Below are 19,319 nucleotides of genomic sequence, written 5' to 3'. Positions count from 1 at the left end.
CGCCAGAGCCGTGTGTKTGACTGAGACCAGGCTGCTCCGTTACCACCCACGCCGGCTGCCTCTGCCCGTATTGCCACGGGTTTCTCCAGCACTGAAAGACACTGTCACTTCTGTCCGGCAGCTTTTTAAAACTCATTTTCTAAGTTGTGCAGTAAATGGCGCAGGTAACCATAACCCATTCTTTTTTATTTTTAAATCGCATTAGAGCTACTTCTAGAGTCTCCATCCACTGAACAGATCKCAGGGCTCGGGGGTGTCACTGGTGTGAGTATTGCAGGAGGGATGTTAGGCTCTATTTGTGAAACTGCATCATTGTGTAGCCGCAAGGTACATCTCAAGGACTACAGAGAAGAGCGTGGAAGGCTGCATACAGCTTTTAGACAATTTCTGGGCTGTCCAGGATGAAAAGGGGCTGCCAAAATACATGGTAAGATTATAGATAACTTTATGAGTTTCACCCTGAACTCTTCAAGAAACGTTAAGAGAGAGGGGATTGAAAGAGACTCCTTAGCAAAAGCAGCATTAGCTTCTGTGGTGAGAAAAATGTGATGAAGGAGAAGTAACTTTCATTGCCGAGGAGCTAAGCAGGCGGTASAGAGGCCTCTCGGCTGCGGGAGCGCAGAGCCTTCCTCGAAGGCAAGGCGTTAATCCCACGTGAGGCAGCGGCGCGTCGGCCTCTGGAGCAAGCACAAGGCTTGCACTCAGGCTGGGAACCGCCTCGGCTTCAGCGGCTGGAGCCCAGGACGCGGCGGCCGCTCTGCAGCGCCGAGAGGCCCGGCCTTTCACGCCGTGGGTACGTTGTTAGCTGCGCACKGGTAAAGTGCGGGTAAACAGCCAACAATCCCGCTGTTCTCCCTGGTTTCTCCCCCCGCTGRCACAGTCCCTCCCTGCGTTACTCCCAGGCACGGAATAACCGAGGCTCCAGCACCAAGCGTCACAGCGGGGCGCCCCGGGCCTTCAGCGCTTCCCAGCACCGGGACCCCCCTCCCCGGCCCAGCCGCGCCGCCATGTTGGAGCCGCGGCCACGCCCCCCCGGCCCCGCCCCGCCCCGGCCCGCGGCTGCAGCTCCGCCCGCCGGGGCCTAGGGGGCGCCGCCCGTAACGGCGCGGCGGGCTCGTCGTGTGAGGGCCCATTCCCGGCTTGGGAGTGGCTAGGAGGGATCACGTGCGACGGGAGGGGGCGTGGCTGGGGCTGGGCGCGGAGCGAAGCCGCCGTTACCAAGGCGACGGGAGGAGCCGGCGGGGGCCGCGGGGCAGGTAGGCCGCGCCGCGGCGGGGGGCGGCGGCCGCCACGTTGGGGCTCCGCGGCGCCGCGGCGGCTGCGCTCGGCTCCCCCGCAGCCCCGGCGCGGCCCGCAGGGTGCCCTGCCGCGCAGGTCGGTGGGCGGGAGGGGGGCCTTCTCGTTGCGCTGAGGTGGCCGGGCTGCGCGGGCCCTGCGTGCGCCGGGTGCTGACGGCCGCCGCCTTTCTCCCTTTCTAGGTTTTCCGACGATGAGGCTCAGCGGTAACGCCTAGCAATGGGTGATGTTCTCGCTTATGAAGCTGAGTTGCTCGGACTAGTGAGAGAGGTCGGTTTTCTTTCTTCCTTTTCCTTTGAGAAATTTCAYAGTGCTCTTATTCAGGAATGAGACATTGCAACTGTGATCTAAATTCTATAGTTACTTAATTAACAAAATATTTCCTTCTCCGTGACATCATACCAGCTTCTGTCACGCTCTGTAAGTTCAAAGTGCTCAAGGTCCGTTGAAGGCCGACAATCGACCACTAAATCAGTCCAGAGTTATCTGTTGTTCCTTGTAAAAGAGGTCTTTGTTAAAGGAACAAGTAACTTGATTACATCCACCCAGAACTGCAGGGCTCAGGTCTGACCCCTGATACCCAGGAGATCCTCTGAACATTGCTTAGMTGCATCATTCCACAGGTGTATAAAATGACAGAGGCCCCTAGAGCTTTTGCTAGTAAAGCCCATACTGAAGTTGTGAGACCACTAACCTGCATGRTTTAACACTTAAGCAGGATTATCCGACTGGGCACTCCTCTATCTATGTTGCCAATAAGAGGTAGGATCCAAAGTTTTTTTAAAGTAGGAAAAAATCCCGTAAGAAAAACAGTGGGAAACAAACTTCTAAAGATCGGATATTTCTCTAGTATTCTGCCCTCCTGCTTTTCAAAAATTGGCTAAAATGGGAGATTTATTTATTCAGTGTGATTTGGAACAAGAACACAAACTGTCATCTCTCTGCAGTTTGTTACTGCCTTGTTCCTTTGATCAGCACTGTGTTCATAGCCTGGTTTAGGGCTTAAGTGAAGAGCAAACCAACAACCTTCTTCCCCACCAGAATCATGTGCTTATGTCACCTAGTGCTGTGTGTTGGGGGGGGGGGGAATCATCAGCGCTGTTTAACCGTTAAGTCATTATTGTACCTACCTTTCTGCACGTTGTCTCTTGAAAGACTGTCTGTGTCTAAAGAGTCCACTAAATGTCAAAACATAGAAAAACCTAAAACTCTCTGTATCTAAGAAAATAAATCTATTAAGTTCTAAGTACTTAAGCATGAATATGTTAACAGTGAAGGAAGTAAACAATTCCTATACAGATTCTTTGTAGTAACCTTGGTCATACAGATCAAATTTGCAAGATCAAATGTGGTATCTTGCCTCAGCAACCAATAACTAAGACTTCTGAGATGAGAGTAAAAAAACAGGTGTAATACAGTAACTGCAAATGGTAGGAGGGAGAGAGAGGACTGTTTATCTCTTTTTCAAGAGAACAATACTTGATTTACTAGTTATTAATTTGGCTTGCTTGGACAGCTTCAGATATTATGAATGATCTGATTTAGAGTTGAAACTGTCTGACTGTTTCAGAGATGGTGTTTATGTGTTCCTGAAGAATTCTGCCCTTCGAAACTTTATTTCCGAGAAAGTTATTTGCTTGTTACTTCAACCAAGATGTTGCCTTAATAGATTCTAATTCCCTTTCTTCTTTGTTTGAGTGAATTTATTGGATAAATCAGGGGACATCATTCCCTCAGAGAGGGTGTGTTTGATTGTCAATATTATTATCTAGGATGTAGGAGGGAACTCAGCTGAGAGGCAAGATTTTCTTACTGCATGAGACACCAGTCCTTAGTGTATCTTTTTCAGTCTTTGGCATTTACAGACCATGCAACAGATAAGCTTTAAAGGACTCTGATGATTCATGGGTCACTCTTTGAGGAATTATTAACCTAAAAAAATTATTATCCTATGTTTTTCTTGTAGTATTTGGATTTTGCTGAATTTGAAGAAACAGTGAAGATATTTGTGAAGGAATGTAAAATAAAAGGGAAGCCACTACCTAAATCAGCAGGTGTTTCCCTGAGAGATTCAAAGGCTTTGACTATTCAGGTAGTGCATTGTTGTCACTTATTTTGATTAACTAATACTCAAACAGTAAGAGGCCACTAACCACTTTTTGTTTTATTACAGCAGTTGAGATTATCTTAAATCTCTGAAATGATTCTTGATTATTTGGAGAAGGCTACTAGCAGTCTTCCTTTAGTGTAGGGACATTCACATTTGCTTTTATGCAGAACCGCGCTTCTTTTGAACTTGAGGGAGTAGTTTTGGTTCACACTATTTTAGGTTTTTAGCTTACTATATTTTGAAAAAGCTGACTTTTTTCAGCTACCGTAAGCGCTCATTTTTCGTTATGGTATGATGGACCCCAAAACCTATTAGACATACCAGAAAATTTAGACTTTGCTTCTTGCACTGCTGCCTGATTCAGACCCTGAAAGAGGGTAAAATAGGTGGAGAAGGAATATTTAGGTTGCTCTTGAATGGTAAGAGGTTTTGGATAAAACTTTCAATGGCCATCAGAAGACTTTCAGTTAATTCTTCACTTACGAACCCGCTGTTAAAAATGTAGCTCTTCAGTGTTTGTTTTTTTCACTGAATACTTTTCACTTCTGCAGAAAGATCTGCTTACAGCATTTGAAAATGGAGAGCAGAAAGTTTTCTTCCAACTTTGGAAGGAGCATATATCGTCTTCAGTTCGAGACAGTGAGCAGGTTGCTCAGAAGCTGGAGTTCTATCTTCACGTACACTTTGCCACCTACCTCTTGAAACACACTGTGGGAAAGCCTGTAAGTTTAGTTTACAGTTTGAACTTAAGATTACTTTGTTTTACTTCATGTATTTGTCTTTGATGTGGATGAGGATAGGGTTCTTAGTAAAGATTCACAGAATTCCGACGCAGTCTTTGGGCTGCAGTCTGCATTTTGATTGAAAGCAGGCCCTTGTATTGTGCAGTGCAGAGATTAAATTTGTACGTGTCCTTATCTTGGATGTCCTGAAAGAATTGTGTTTGGAAAGTACTAGCATGCTGATGCTTTCAGCTCTGTAACTGTGTTCTGTAGGAAATTCTTAGAACATTTCTTTTAGTTTGGGCCAAAACCTTTTGTTGAGAGATAAACATTTCTGATAAAATGGGAAAGTTGAATCTTGACCAGCTCACTGTACCATATTTGAAGGTATCATTCAAAATAGTTAAAATATATATATATATCTCCATTGCACGGGGCTGGGATATCATAAGTGATGCGTTTATGATGAAGAGACATGTGAACAGCCTGGAGCCACCAGATCTGCCAGGTTCCTGCTTTACTCCTGTCAACTGCTTATGGAACTGCTTGGATGCCTTCAATGTGCATTTTCCAGTCTCTGACTATGGTGTGTTTCATCTGTTCTGTGTGCCAGCTCACCTGGAGTTCTGGTAAAGTAGCAGAGATGTTTAGGAGAGCTAAGTGTTGAGCCAGGCAGGATCCAACAGGGCTTRTGCTTGATACAAGCCAATTTATGGCCAGCACTACCTTTGAGGAGCCTGATTTGAGCTATCTCAGTAGCACCCTGGCTGTGTTCCCATCCAGTTCTGAGTGTTGTGCATACATCTGACTGGGTCTGAGTGGAGTAGTAGTATGCTTACCAGAGCTACTGACTTCGATTTGACACCATACGAATGCATCGTACAGCATCTGGATCTGAACTCACTCAGCTTCTCTGTATTAGTCCACAGACAGCAGAGAGTTGACTGCAAGGGGTAGTAGTAATAAGATGAAAAATGTGTCTGAAGCATTTCATTACTAGCATTTATTATTGGTTTGTGTGAAAACAGCTTTTTGTAAAGCATATGACTTTAACAGTATCTCTTCTGGGTTTAGTACAAACCTTACTGTGAAGCAGATCTTGAAGTGCAATATTGTCAAAGAAAATAATACACTTGGTCCAGCTTTTGATGCAGCATATGGTTGTTGATCCTGTGATTTGCCCCTCTTCTCCCCTCCCATCGATGCTGTGTGAGTGGACTTTCCATTTTTTCACTTTTCACTGAAATGAAGCATGTCTAAAATCAGGTAGGTATTTTCTCTCTGCTTTGAGTATGGAAATGACACTGCTTTAGAAATCTATCCTGGAGGAAGGGCAGGAATGGTTTACACTCCAGAGCAATCAGCCCTCTCTTCCTTTGCTGGACCTGCACAACAGAAACAACAGGAGTTTCCTTCTGAGTATTGGAATCAGGATGTAATGCTTTCTAGTTGAATGAATACTGCTTCTTAGGTTGGCTGCGTTACTTAGATAACAATTATTCTTGGATTTCAGACTTGAAAGTGTTGTTGGATTTACATCTCTATTTTAATTGGTCAGCCTTATTGTGCATTCAGAGTAGTTGTCTTCAAAGTAAATGTGTTGCTTTATTTCCCAGGACAAAGCTGAACTTGAGGAAAGGATTTCTCACTTTAAAACATACCTAGAAACAAAAGGAGCTGCACTTAGCCAGACAACAGAGTTTCTTCCCTTCTATGCTTTGCCTTTTGTTCCTAATCCCATGGTACATCCTTCATTTAAAGAACTTTTTCAGGTATGTATGTATTTTGCAGAGGTGGTTTTTAGTGATTTTTCTTGATGAGTGATAGATATTGAATGATGTTTAGTAATGGCTTTTATTGTTTCCCTTAGCAGAAACTGTACAATCGTAAAAGAATATATTTTATCTGGGGGAAGAGTTGTGAGAGTGCTATCAGTAACAGAGTACTGGATAAATATATTTTATATTGGCTCGTGCCATAAATGTTATGCGTCTTTGTGTTCATAGATAAGAATTGCTGCCTCTTCTTCCTTTCAGTGCAACCCTGAAATGTGCATCCTTCTCAGAATCACTATGCAGTAGTTTAAGTTCACTTGCTTATATTTCTTCTGCTTTTAAGGTTATTGCTAGCGATRCTCCATTATGTGTTTATGTATCACTGAATTTAGAATATGATAACTAGGCATAAGAAGCTGAAGCAGTTGCATTTCATATGGAAGAGAGAAACTCAAATTTATAAATAATCCTCCTGCAATAGAAAATGAGTATGTAATTGTCTCAATTTAGATAACAATTTGATGTTTTCTGCATCCTCAGAGGCTGAACRTTTGATTGGGGGAATGGTATCTGGAGCTGTGATTTGAAATTCCAAAGTATCAGTGGTGATTCTTGTGGGGAAGGGTATTGCCACCACAGGTTAATTTTGCAGTTTAAAACTACACCTTAACTTGTTGGCTGTGCTGAAAACAGCTGTTTGTGCAGCTGCACTTGGATTGGATTGAGGAACTGATCTGCTTTACTGCATATGCGAGTGTGTGTATACAGCTCCCCTACACACGTGCRCACACACACACACTTTTTTTGGTAAAAATATGTAAATATATGTAATATTTTGCAGGATTATGTACTTAGTATGCTTCACTGTCCTGCCACATGAGCAGTTGTGATGGCTCATCCAAGCAGCTGTGGGCAGTCATTGTGGTGGGAGGGAGATCCACTTCAGCCTGCATTGCTGCCAAGTGGTTTTTGACATCAAATCAAAGCTTAAGTGATACTTACTCTAGGGTTGGCTTTAGACCTACCAGCTGATGAGGCGCTCCAGTTAACACCAAAAAAGGCATTTACTGCCATTTTCCTTTGGGACTAGCTATAAATAATGAGGCGTGCTGGTTGATCTCAGAAACAGGACATGAATACTCTTTTTTTTTTTTTTTTTTTTAATTATACTTAGCAACTTTTCTTTCTGAATGTCATGTCTCAGACAAGACCCTCAGGTTTATTCATAGTAACTCAGCATTCAAGCTCTCAGTCTAGTCACTCATGTTTTCTTGTGGAAACTATACAACTCAAATTCCTGTTAGTGTTGAAGCACAGATTGCTTTATGTTTGAGAAGGAACAGCAGTAAGTCATTGATCTACTAAGCAGTGTTCTTGCAGTGTTTTTTTTCTTGGGTGTCTGCTGTTTATACAGTTGGAGTTTTTTGTTGTTTGATATCTTGAAAAAATAAGATGCACACCTTCTGGCAGAATCATGGTTCCTTTTGTAATATGCAGTGTACTGTAATGCACCACTCTTTTGATGCTAAATTGATGAATGTGGCAAATATGATCCTGTATGCTCTCCAACATGTTAAAATATAGGCAAATTTGAGTTGCAAGAACAGCTTGCAACATACATGCATACATACGTGTGTGTATGTATGTATGTATGAACACACACATGTATGCATATGTATATACATTTGTGAGTGTATGTGTATGTTCGTGTATATGGACATATACACAGCAGTAGATTCAGGAAGCTCCTGCTACTTATTGAAAAATACTGCTTTTTCATCTGATGGCCAGCTTTTCATCAAGCAGAAACCAGATCAAATGAAGGTTTGAAACAAAAGGAATGGGTAATCAAAGTGATTTTTAGATGTAATACTTCTTCCATAACAACTGTTTTCTCATGCTTATAAGACAATTTGTCAGACAGGGAAGGCAAGATTTCASTTACCGGCTGATACGTTAGTCCATTTTCTATCTATGAATTATTTTCTGCTCCAAATCCATTTTAGAAATGTTGTGCACTGATCACTGAGCTCATGTCATGACCTTTACAATAGTTTTTGACAAAATCTAGAAGTCGTCCCAGATCTCAGCAAGAGTGAAATTAATACAGTAATTTCTTTTTGAAAACTGAAGCATGGAAAATGATTTATTTCGTGTTCTATTAAAGAAAGTAAATTTGTATTTATCTTTTTATGTTTTACTCAAGTTGTTCATATTTTAAAAGTGCTTGTAATTTAGAGGCAATTGTTGCATGTGCACACAAGGCACCAACATCTAGTCTGAGGGGATTACTTAGAATGGCAGTTTTACATTGAAATAAAGCTACATCATGTTTTTAGAATTCTTGTCTAGGAATAATACTAAATTCACTTCTAATTTCTGTGTGTGTTTGAGTAGTTAGTAAACACATTCACTTCAGTAATAGTGAAGGACAGTCTTTTCACTGCAGTGCTGGCTGCTTTGTTTACTAGTAGGGAAGGCTGCTGTGATCCAAATAGTATTGTCAGCGTAAATGTACATATTTGGTGAACAGCTGTCATCTTTTGTTTTTCTTTTCAAGGATTCTTGGACATCAGATTTAAGGGCAAGATTGGAAAAGTTCCTGTCTCTGACTCTCAAAGCCAGCCAGACGCCCAGGCTTCTCACTTTATTTGTATCCTTTTGTRAAAACGCTTTAAAGATCATTAGAATTATCGTAAAGGGACACTGTAACTTATTGGAAGAGTGTTCTGCTAAGATTAATTGCAGAATTGAAGTAACATTACTGCTTGGTGTTTTTTAGGGTAGGAAACATTGTTTACAGTCCACATTCAGAAAAGCTATTTGAAAAAGGTGTATCAATGTATGGATGAATAGGAACCTGCATATTTATCATATAACTATTCCTTACTTGAATGTATAAAGTATAGGATGCCCAAAGGCACCATCCTGATCTGACTTTCATAGCATTTGTAAAGCTGTTAGTCTTTTCAATTCGCCATTTCAGGGGCTAGCTAGATATTTTTCCAGGACTTTCAGGGGTTGCAGAAATTATTATTTCACTAAAAGTTATGCTTCAGAGTTTATTTTCTTCTAATATGATTTATTCTATGTTGTCAGCCCTAATTATGGAGTAACTAGCTGTATGACAGGATTGCCTTCTCTATTTTTGGTCAGTACAGTTAAGGGCAAGGCAGAGAGGACTAAACTGGAGTCTTTGACTCTGGGTCTCTGGGTCTTTTTTTTTTTTTTTTTTTTTTTTTTTTTTTTTTTTTTCTGGTGTTGGGCTGTTTGGCTGGAAATGTTACTTTTCTGCTCCATTCCTGCTCACTTGCCAGGATGAGTGTTGGTGATCTAAAGTGGCTGCTTTAATCATGTGTTATGGTTCCTCGTGTGGAAATCCAGCATAGAAGAGTTGAAGAAAATTTTCTCTCTTCTTATTCTTTTTTATGGAGTCATGGACTGGATCCTGACTGAACCCTTAACATTTCTTTGATATAAAATGCCCTAAACCATTTGCATGTTCTTATGTTGATTTTTATGTAAAGTCAGCAGTTTGACTTTTGATTTTGGTGTTAATAGTTTACTTTGGAGTGATCCCATCTTATCTGTCAGGACCAGAACTGAATCTAGTATCTTCAGAGGTCAGAAAAAAGTCTCATGTCTTCATACAACATTCTGCACTTGGCTAGACGCCTTATGAGATTTTTATTTATTTTTGTGATTCTATGAAGCATCAGGCAGTGACTGTTGTCTGGGACAGTAGGAATATTTGGCTTAGTTGGGTTTTCCAGTTGGTTGAGTTTCTCGGACTGTGTATATGGACAAACGCTTGCTGAAAGGATCTATTTTCCTGAATTGCTCCTATTCTCGTACAACAGAAGGAGAATGGACAGTGCAACAAAGGTGAGAGCTGAGAGGATGTTTCCAAGGATCAGTATGTTATTAGGGGCTATAATTGAGGGAATGGAGGGCCKAGGATGACAGGGAAGCTAGAGATGCATGGCAAAAAGTCCTTTGAAATCAAGTTCCCTGTCCTGGAGACAGTTATTGCTGAACTCCTTGAGGTCAATAGGGCTGAGCGCAGGCACGTGACTAGAAATGGCAGGGGGCATGGGAGCAGGGCTTGTATTCTAAGCCTATTCTGTCCTGAAATAAAACCATGGTAAAAACAAGTAGAGAACTCTGTGTGAAGTGCGTACTAGCTCTCCATTTTTACTTAGGATTAAAACAGGTTCCTCAGATTCCTTTCCAGTATTTACTTATACCTATCTGCATCTTCCTGATGTTAAATCTCAGTCAGTTACTATGAAGACTATTGGATCTTTTTAGAGAAAACTGATTTTTTAGATGCTTTTTTCCCCCCTCTTCATCCTGTTTAAACTCCTAAAATTGTACATGTTGTTATTACCTGAATAAGAATGTGTTAATTTAAGGATGATTTTCTTGTGTGTTGTATTTTTACRTAAGCTGTTTGCAAGCACTGAAGTGTCTAAGTGACTTAGATTCATTAGAAAAAAAGATAAATTGAGCACTAAGTCTCATTAGATGCTGTTGGTGCTTGAAGTGTGTGCCTTTTAAAAATCAGTTCAATAAATAGAACTTTGGTTCCTGCCTCCCTTACATTAATTTTTCGTTTGACTTTTTATGCTTATTTTGTTGGTAGGGATTTATATGAGCACAGCTAGGGATCCTAAAATGTTTGGATTTGAGTTTGGCTTAATGTTTAGTTTTACCTTGAGGATTTATTATTTGTAGATTGAATTAAAAAAAAAAAAAGGTTGATCTTCCAGTGTGAATTCCAGGTGCTTGCTTTTTTATTTTGTGCTCTATGTTGTATTAGACTTTCACTGAATAATAGTTATCTTTGTAGCTCTTTATTTTCCAGAAGTTACTCTTTTCCCTTGTAATGGACTTTTCTGAAGGAARTAATTCCATACTGTGATTAGGAAGAAAAAACTACATGATTGAGCCTGAATTATTTTGTGCCTAATTATTTTTCATTTGAGCGAGTTCTGTGCTCTGTACAAGTTAAGACTGTCATAGTATTGAACTTCTATGGGTAAGCCTTCATTTGTAGATCTGTTATGTGTCATGGAGTTTAAATCAGATTGGATTTTTCTTAAAGGTTATTTGAGGCCTGTCTCACATGAAGGAGTATTGGATCTGAGAGCTTAGCTTTGCAGCATCCTTCTCAGTTCACATGAGATCCGTAGCACATACTCACTTTTGGAAAATGTTTGCTTTATCGAAGGAGAAATTCAAACAAAATTAATAGGTAACACATGAATGAAGAGCAGTATGGCAAAGAGTCCTGAGAACATGAGAACAGCCTTTTGTAAACAGTTGCCAGTCATTAGTCTGACATACTGAAGCACTTTAAGTTTGGGTGGGATGGTGCATCTACTCCAGAGGATGTTCTGGAGGGTTTAGTGTTTACCCTTCCTGGTTAACCTGCTACAGTCTTCTCTTCATCAGTTTCCAAAAAAAAAAAAAAAAAAGGACCCTTTTATACCTGTATGACTTTGAAAGCCATCTGTGTGGCAGTTGTGCTTACCTTAGAGCTCTGCCATGTGTCTTCAGTTTGGCTGGATAGAGAAGAATTGCAAAAAGACTGGCATGCTGCATGGAAAGCTTCAGACTTTGTGTGCATCCTGTGTGCAGGCRGGAATGGAGAGGATGAAGTATTCGGAAGGTGCTCAGCTCCTGTTCCTTCCGTTGCCTCATCACAAATCTTTGGATGAGTTTTTAGCCACTCTTTCACTTCTTGGGCAAAGGAGAGGGTGGGAGGAAGTGTGTGAGGCTGCTGCATATGAGAAGGTGAAGTGTGGCCTACCTGTCTGTCAAGATTTGCTGTAGTCTGAATGGATAGTAACATGGAAAGATGTCTGTTCAGAACATGGACAGTAATTTATATGGGAATGAGGTGAGCAAGCAGGAGGTGGGGGAGCTACTRTCTCTCCCAGGAGAGAGGCATTGGGAGGCAGCTAAGGAGACCTGGTGTCTGGCTGCAGCTCTTGAGATCTGCAACTCCTCTGTTGAGGGCTCCACTGCATTGCATGCAGGAACTCGGCTAGGCCAGGATCTGTGCTCCTAGCAGAGGATGTGAGGGTACTCTAGGTCAGAGAGAGACAGAGAGCRCATGCTTAGAGGTATATTTGAATGTGGGTGAGTTGCTGCAAAGCCTAATCTCTCACTTGRAAAGTTTATTGTAGAAACATGTGCATGTGTGTAACTCTGGCACCACGAAGGAACTAGAATCAAGACATTAAAAAGGCTTCACAAATGAATACAAATAATTACACAGATGAGAGAATAAGAGCAAATCAAGAAAAAAGATACAAGCATACAGAGATTTGGGAGATGCCTCATGGCAGCATCTTCGTTTGGCAGTGTCACCAGCTTTACTGTGCGTTTTATCTTGCTAAACCAGGTTAGTCCTTTATTGTTCTTTCTTTCCCTCTACRTACAAATAATGATTCTAGTAGGTCGTAGGCTTGGTGCTTCCCCTCCCCCCCCCCAATATAGGCTTAGCATATTATAAATTGGTTGTAGAAATCATTTGTCCATGTTGGGAGTTGTGACTGGGATGGAGTTAGTGACCAAATGTCTTGCTGCGTTACTCTGTATTTCCTGCTGAAGTACAGTTTTGATCTTGCTACTGCAAGGTGACTTAGATGCAAATTGCCTCTGAACGCTGCTCCCTTTCCTCCTTCCCTGTCCTGACTCAGGTTGCAATGATTTAGCATTTTAAGCAAGCAAGCAAATGGTAATTTTTAACTGGAGCAGTAGCTCCCTCATCTGGCCACACAAATGCTGATGTTGATTATGGGGATCAGACAGGAATGTAAGAGGGGGAAAAGGGCAGTGTGAGACCATCTCTTTCAGTAACGGTCTGTACTTACCTCAGTTACAGTGGCAATGATGAAAGCATCCTACCCTGTCAGTAAGAAAAACTGTTGTTTTGAATTTTTTCCTCTTTCTGTAAAATTACTGATGTTTGAAAAGATGGTGATGTAAAAATGGAAGCTGTATCAAGACTTCGTAATTCCTCCCTTTGACCCTCCCTTTCTAAGTAACACCTAGTGCTTATAATTCTTTGATTTAGCAGGTGAAGGATAAGTTGGATMCTGAGTCCTGATTGCTGAGACTAACATGCATGAGCTGTATTGAGTTTTGGTATTTTTTCCTGCTGACTGTAACTAGAAGGGGGTGCTGGAAAACTTTCCCCACTAGGCTATGAAAAGCAAGCAACTGATAAGTAGTTTTATGTTTCATGACTCTAATGCTTCAAACTTTCCTCTGAGTGAAAGTCACACTCTGGATATATCCACTAGAAATTTCTGAATTGAATGTGTTGTACTGTAATTGAATAAAATTTATTCTGACTTGATCATCCAGACAAAGGGAATGAAGTGCTGTGGAGAGAATTGTTTTGTGCAATGAATGTTCTTGGAATCTTTATTAGCTTAGAAAAATATTTGTGTTGTGGAGCTACATCATATTAAACCTGTGGTAGCTGTTTTGCAGTGGTGCTTGTGGAATCAGAATAAAATCAAAGCTGAATGAGGATTATCAAGGAAAAATAATTAGGGTCATCTTTGGAAGCTACCTTAACTCCCCTTTTATTTTTATTTATTCTTTTTTTTATTTTAAGTTGATGAAACTTGATTGCAGTAGAAATGGTATCAACAGCTAAATTCTGAAGTTTGGTTCTCTCAGCAAGTTTGCTTAATGTATCACTGGGAGCTTTTTCTGTGGTCTTTTTTTTCTTTCCGGTGTATTTTGGTGGGTTTGAACATGACCTGTGGCTTGGCACAGCCTCTGCTCTTATTTCCCTCGGAGTATTTGGCTCTCTCCTAAAGAGCATAAGAAAAAAATCATGAGAATGGCCTGACTTGCAGTTTGATACGAAGCATCAGTCGCAAGACCTGCAGGTGCCCAGTGCTGTGATTAGTAAAAGGATTCTCAGGAGGAGGCTGTCCTTAAAGGGGAGGAGTCTGTGAGGGTAAAATAATCATTTGGAGGGGGTGTTTATACATACATTTTGAAAGAATACCGATTAGAGGTGAGAGAATGTTCCTTCTCTGCATTCTGTGCTTTGTTTTAAAACTGTGAATTTATAGAGCTAAAGTTTATAGCTAAAGTTTATAGATACACTTTTTTCTCTAAAAGAACATTTAGTTAAAGTTTCTAAAATTAAATATAAACTGTTGTGCCATATATTGCTTTTCATTTGAATGAGATAAAGGCAGCCCGTTCCAGAAACCCTAAAAAATCYGTAAAATGTCACAAGTCTTTAAAGCAATTTCCAACATCAGAATGCAGACAACTATCTAATAATTTCTTTTTCATTTATAATGAAAATTTTACTGGCAGTTCTATTTGATTAGTATTATTCTGGCACTTCTGTGTCACTTATGTCCATATGTTTACTACTTTATGAAACAGTTTGTCAGAAAAAACTTTCTTGATAGTTATTTGGCAGATATTTATGCATGGTTAGTACATCATTACCTGTAATAAAATTGGATTGTCATTGTAGATTACGGTTTGTGAAGCCTCTGCCAGATAAGCCATGGTGCTTACACACCACTTCCACTCTCCGTTCTTCCCGCTGCTGAGGGTCACCATTCCTGTGCTAGCCACCGCAGAGCAGGGCAGAGGTTTGTGCCTCGGTTCAGAGAGCGGGGGAGCGGATGGTTAGCTGGAGGCAGTTATGTTTTAAATAGCCATATCTGAATTCTCCAGAGCTTATCTATCATAGCTGCAAGGCGTTCAGCTTAGTAGTCAATGAGATCAATGGTACGTGCAGAGCTTTTTTTTTTAAATGCACAACGTAACTGTGTACTGAAAGTTTGCACTGCTGTCGGATTCTCCAAATGAAGATCCCAAAGGATTTCTACTTACATCAGCTACATCTCCCAGCGCTTCTATGGTATAGGAAGGTACAGTCTACGTCTTTATGGAAAGAGATAGTGAATGAGGAAAGAGCGTAATGCTTTCCTCAAACATTCCTAGTGCACAAAGTCCGTTCAAAGCCGGGAGGAGGAACTAGTTCTTCCAGTTTCCAATTTGGTATCTTAGCTACTTGCTTGCTTTGCTTTTCTTCTTTCTGTTTAAGTCTAAGCTGTGTCATATTAGCATGACTGTATCCATACTTAGTATTCCAAACTGTTTGGAATGTAGTACTCTATCCCCTTAAATTCTGAAATTTGTGGAAAAAACCCTACTTCAGTCTGAAATTCCATAGTCAAGTTGATTTCTGCACATTTTTAAACAGAAAATTCTATGGTAAATATTCAGTCTGTTTGCAGATAGGTAAGATGTCATTTTCATAACACTGAAGCAAAACTGGATTCCTATCAAACTATTTAATTTAACTATTATTCTAGCAAAATATATAAACATCAGCAGTAATTATACAATTATTGTGCCTCTTTTCATGGTTTTGTCTGGTCATGAAGGTTTCCACTGTGACACACAGCTTCAGATTTTATTCCCATTTTCCGTGTATAACATGTTAATTTTCTAGTTCTGAGATGGGAATGGAAGATAGAGTTTTCAGTGCTAGAAGTATTATTGTTTGTTTTGCTTCTTTCATCTCTGAAGTAACTGAAGCTTAAGGAACAAAATGTACAAGGATGTAAGTTTTTTTTTTTTTTTTTTTTGTTTTGCTTCTTTCATCTCTGAAGTAACTGAAGCTTAAGGAACAAAATGTACAAGGATGTAAGTTTTTTTTTTTTTTTTTTTCTTAATTTAGGAAGGTATAAAAGAAAAGTTGGAATTATTTTCAGCAATTGAAATAGATGCTAAAAGGAACTAATACACCTCACTATTGACCTATAAGTGATAGAATCACCCGAAAAAAAAAATGTAGTAAAATGAGGAGCATCTGTGGTCAGATGATGTAGAGAATTCCTTGCAACTTTGAAGAATTCAGTGAATATTTTAATAGCAGATGCGGAACTTGATAAATCAAATGTATTTTTACTATGGATTGTACTGTTTTATTTAAAAGATGCAAGATTTGGTATTTCCTTTAAAATAAATCACGGTGTAACTTAAATACGAGAGGACTGTTTTTATAAATTAACTGAAGAAAACACCCAGCCTCACAATGTGGCCTTCCAAGAATTGACATGAATCTCTGGGAACTACGTTTTTGTTGTTCTATGTTTGAAATGGTAGCTTTAGCTTTCTAGTTGCTCTGTGTTAAAATAGATTTACCTGCTGTTATTTTAATGAATGTTGAAGGTAGTGCATGAATCTCATCTCCAGGTACAAGATCAGTTAACCAAGTCTGAGCTGCATTTTGTCATATATTTTTCTGATTCCACCCCCGYACCCCAGTTCTGTCTCTGATAGCATGGAACTGCTTATGTTAACAGAYCCTGATTCTACTGTTTTAAACAGTATCTTTTTTACACAAGTTTATTCCGTGATGTTAATGGTCTAATAGATATATTGCTGAAATTTGTAACTGAAGGAATTGTGATGGCAATTTCTGTGGACAATTAAGGCAAAATAAGTACTTGTAGCTGCTGTGATGAAATTAAATGATGCCCATAGTCTGGAATTATCCTTGCAGTAAAAGTCCACCCTTTGGATAAAAATAATTCTATAAAAGCAGATGAAACTGTTGTCCCATCAGAGCAATAAAATTGCTTTGGGGTGGGGAGAGGGTGTTGCCCTTTCAGTTGAGAAGATGAAGTTATTTCATTTTTATTAATCTCTTGACAGAAATGTTACAACAGCTTCATCAACAGTTAGTGGAGTCTGAGCGCAGGACCATGACCTACCTGAAACGATTTAACAAAATGCAAACAGACTACCATAATCTCATCGGGGTTGCTGCAGAGCTCGTGGATTCCTTGGAGGCCACAGTCAATGGCAAGATGGTAAGAGGCAACTCAGGTGTGTTCTTGCCTTTTTTTTTTTTTTTTTTTTTTTTTTTTACTCCCAGAAAATGGAGAGAGAATGCCACTAAAATGTGAATTAAGTTTTATAGTTATGAGCATTTTTGTAGGTACTGTATCTGTTTACTGATGAAATACAGTGCTTGGGCTGAGAGAGTCTTCCCTTGACTCTGTGTGCTAAGGTAAAGGTAGTAAAGAACGTGGATTGAATTTGCTGGCTCAGGAATCTTGTAGAAGCTAGCATCACTTGTCTTGTGATATTCTCTTTCTGAGCTTTGGCATCAGCAGTGATCAGATTACTGACTGTGATCCAGCCCCTCAGGGTGGTTGTATATTTAAAAATCCTCCCAGATCTGTTGTAAATTGCACTGTGGTGGAAACAATCTGCTCTGCTCATTGACAATTTTGATGAGGAAAAGCTTTGCTCTCTGGTCTACTAAGCTGAATTTATTACTGTTAATTTAATTGGTAAAGGAAAGAACTAGAGTAGGAGAAAAAAAGCTGTTCTCTGTATGAAAAGGGCCATACATACATGTGACTGGAGGAGATATGCTTTTYTTGTGGGTAATTTTTATTCAAAGATTATTTTTTGCTTCCTATTTTGTGCCCTCTGCTAACCTGCCTCTTTCCTGTAACTTTAGTATAACCTGAAGATGATTCTTATGGCAGACATTAGTGGCCTCTAGATGCTATTAAGGGAGCTGTGAATTGTTGGCAGGGAGAATGACCTTGGAGTTCTTGTGCTGCCTGCTGACATGCCAGTACGCGTCATCTTTCTCTATCATCAGCACGAAGATCTTGTGATTTGTTACTTGAGATTTGGGATCACTGGCTGTGCATGTCACTACTGCATGGTAGAATTTGGCTGTAGGTGTGGATGCTGCTTTGCAGCAGATTAGGAAAGGTATCTGCTCAGATGAGCTTTGAAAACAGTAAGAAACACCTAGTTATTCATATGCTGCCTCCCATTTCACACTTCAGTGCTGTCCAAAGCAATATCTTCTTATGTTCTATGGTGGAGGAATTAGGTGCTAGTTACCTTTTGTTGTGGATACTTGTTTGATTTCCTCTGTAAGCCTTACACTGGGCAGTCATTTGATCCTTTCAAAGTATGTCCAGCTGATGGTGCTATTTCTTTATGAAATTTGGTTTCTCTCATTTCTGAATCCAAAGTGGAATTGGGCACTAAATAATATCATGTTGAAATTACAAGATTCTGAATATGAAGGGTTTTGTTATCTCACTGTAGGTCAGCAAATACCAGAAGTGTCCCCATTTGCTTTTCCCTTCTCCTTTCAATACTTATTTTATACTGTGTGGATGCTGATGGCGATCCCTAGAGCTGTTCTRCTGCTGCTAGAGTTTAAGATATCATGGTATGGGCTTCTTGGAGACGGACGAATAAGCTTCTTGGGTTATGAAAAGACATTTAATTGGCAGGGGATGGGGTGTCCAGATCTGAGAATCTTTAAATTCAGCAAGAGGTACTGAGCATTGAGCATTTCTATAATCTCAGTCTTCTGACCTCTGTTTTRGGGTAGCAGATGACTATTCTAGAGTTAGGCAACTCTACTGTGATGTAGATTTCCAAAACAAACAAACAAAACAGAGATGTTTTACATTGAAATGCACTCCTGTACTATGTAACTCATATTTATTCTCTTTTCTATGCAATTGAGTGATCTAAGCTCTGCTCTTTAGATAGAYAGCACTTCAGCATACCCTTGCCTATGTCGAAGTGGAAAACCACTTCATACTTACTGTTGGAGAACTTGCCTTTCTAAATGAGGAAAATGTGTATTGAAACATTTGTGTGACAAATTCAGTCTTTCTTCTAGACTCTGAGATGTTTAGAGTAAGTCTTATAAATAGCCTAACTATTCCCACATGAAAAGAATTTATAGTTTTGTTAATTTCTGAACAAAACTGTAGTTTGCAGTATACGTCTTGTAGCTCCCTCAGTGAGTTTGAGGTCTGTGGTTCCTAGCCCTTAAAAAGAAAAAAAAAAAACCCACTAAACTAATATACAAACATTTGACTGATATAAAGTGCAAGTCTTTATATAATCCTGTTCTCTTGGTATGTTTCSTAATTTTTAGATTACGCCAGAATATCTTCAAAGTGTTTGTGTTCGCTTGTTCAGCAATCAAATGAGACAAAGTGTAGCACACAGTATTGACTTCACAAGGCCTGGAACTGTAAGTATTAATATTTTCTCTTTTTGTAGTAGCTATCTGAAAAGACAATACTAGTTGAGCTATGTGTTGAACAACAGATGTAAGATTGTAAAAGACAAAGCTTAGTATGTCCAAACTTGCGTAAGAATATGGCAATACAGAAGACTGTTGATCTCATATGCTGGTGAATGCAACAGTTACACAATTCACTCTGCTATCATAACAGTAGAGTTAATCATACATATGCAGCTATGACTGTGTATCTCTTAAATGCTAAATGAATGTTACAGAAACATAGACTAATGTCTTTAGTGTGGTTTGATGGCATGTCTAAGCCARTT

The 19,319-nt window shown here is 39.9% G+C and overlaps 1 protein-coding gene across 6 annotated transcripts in view; it reads left to right on the top strand.

Moving 5' to 3' along the window:
• Positions 1–1,199: 1,199 nt before the first annotated feature.
• Positions 1,200–19,319, top strand: part of ARMC9 (armadillo repeat containing 9) — a 73,283-nt gene continuing 55,163 nt past the window's right edge. For 4 of the 6 annotated variants that reach the window (XM_085325193.1, XM_085325195.1, XM_085325191.1 and 1 more), the window contains exons 1-9: positions 1,200–1,256; positions 1,479–1,566; positions 3,263–3,388; positions 3,958–4,128; positions 5,745–5,900; positions 8,464–8,556; positions 9,764–9,788; positions 16,626–16,783; positions 18,901–18,999. In XM_085325193.1, the coding sequence (XP_085181319.1) occupies positions 1,516–1,566; positions 3,263–3,388; positions 3,958–4,128; positions 5,745–5,900; positions 8,464–8,556; positions 9,764–9,788; positions 16,626–16,783; positions 18,901–18,999 (879 nt within the window). In that variant the 5' untranslated portion in view covers positions 1,200–1,256; positions 1,479–1,515. The other 2 variants (XM_085325192.1, XM_085325194.1) reach the window with 2 other exon arrangements.

This window comes from Rhea americana, unplaced genomic scaffold (assembly GCF_003343005.1).
Source record: "Rhea americana isolate MKP2758 unplaced genomic scaffold, rheAme1 scaffold_96, whole genome shotgun sequence".
In the NCBI taxonomy this organism is placed as follows: domain Eukaryota; kingdom Metazoa; phylum Chordata; class Aves; order Rheiformes; family Rheidae; genus Rhea; species Rhea americana.
Note: the sequence above shows the minus strand (reverse complement) of the source record. Positions and strands in the feature narration are given on the sequence as shown.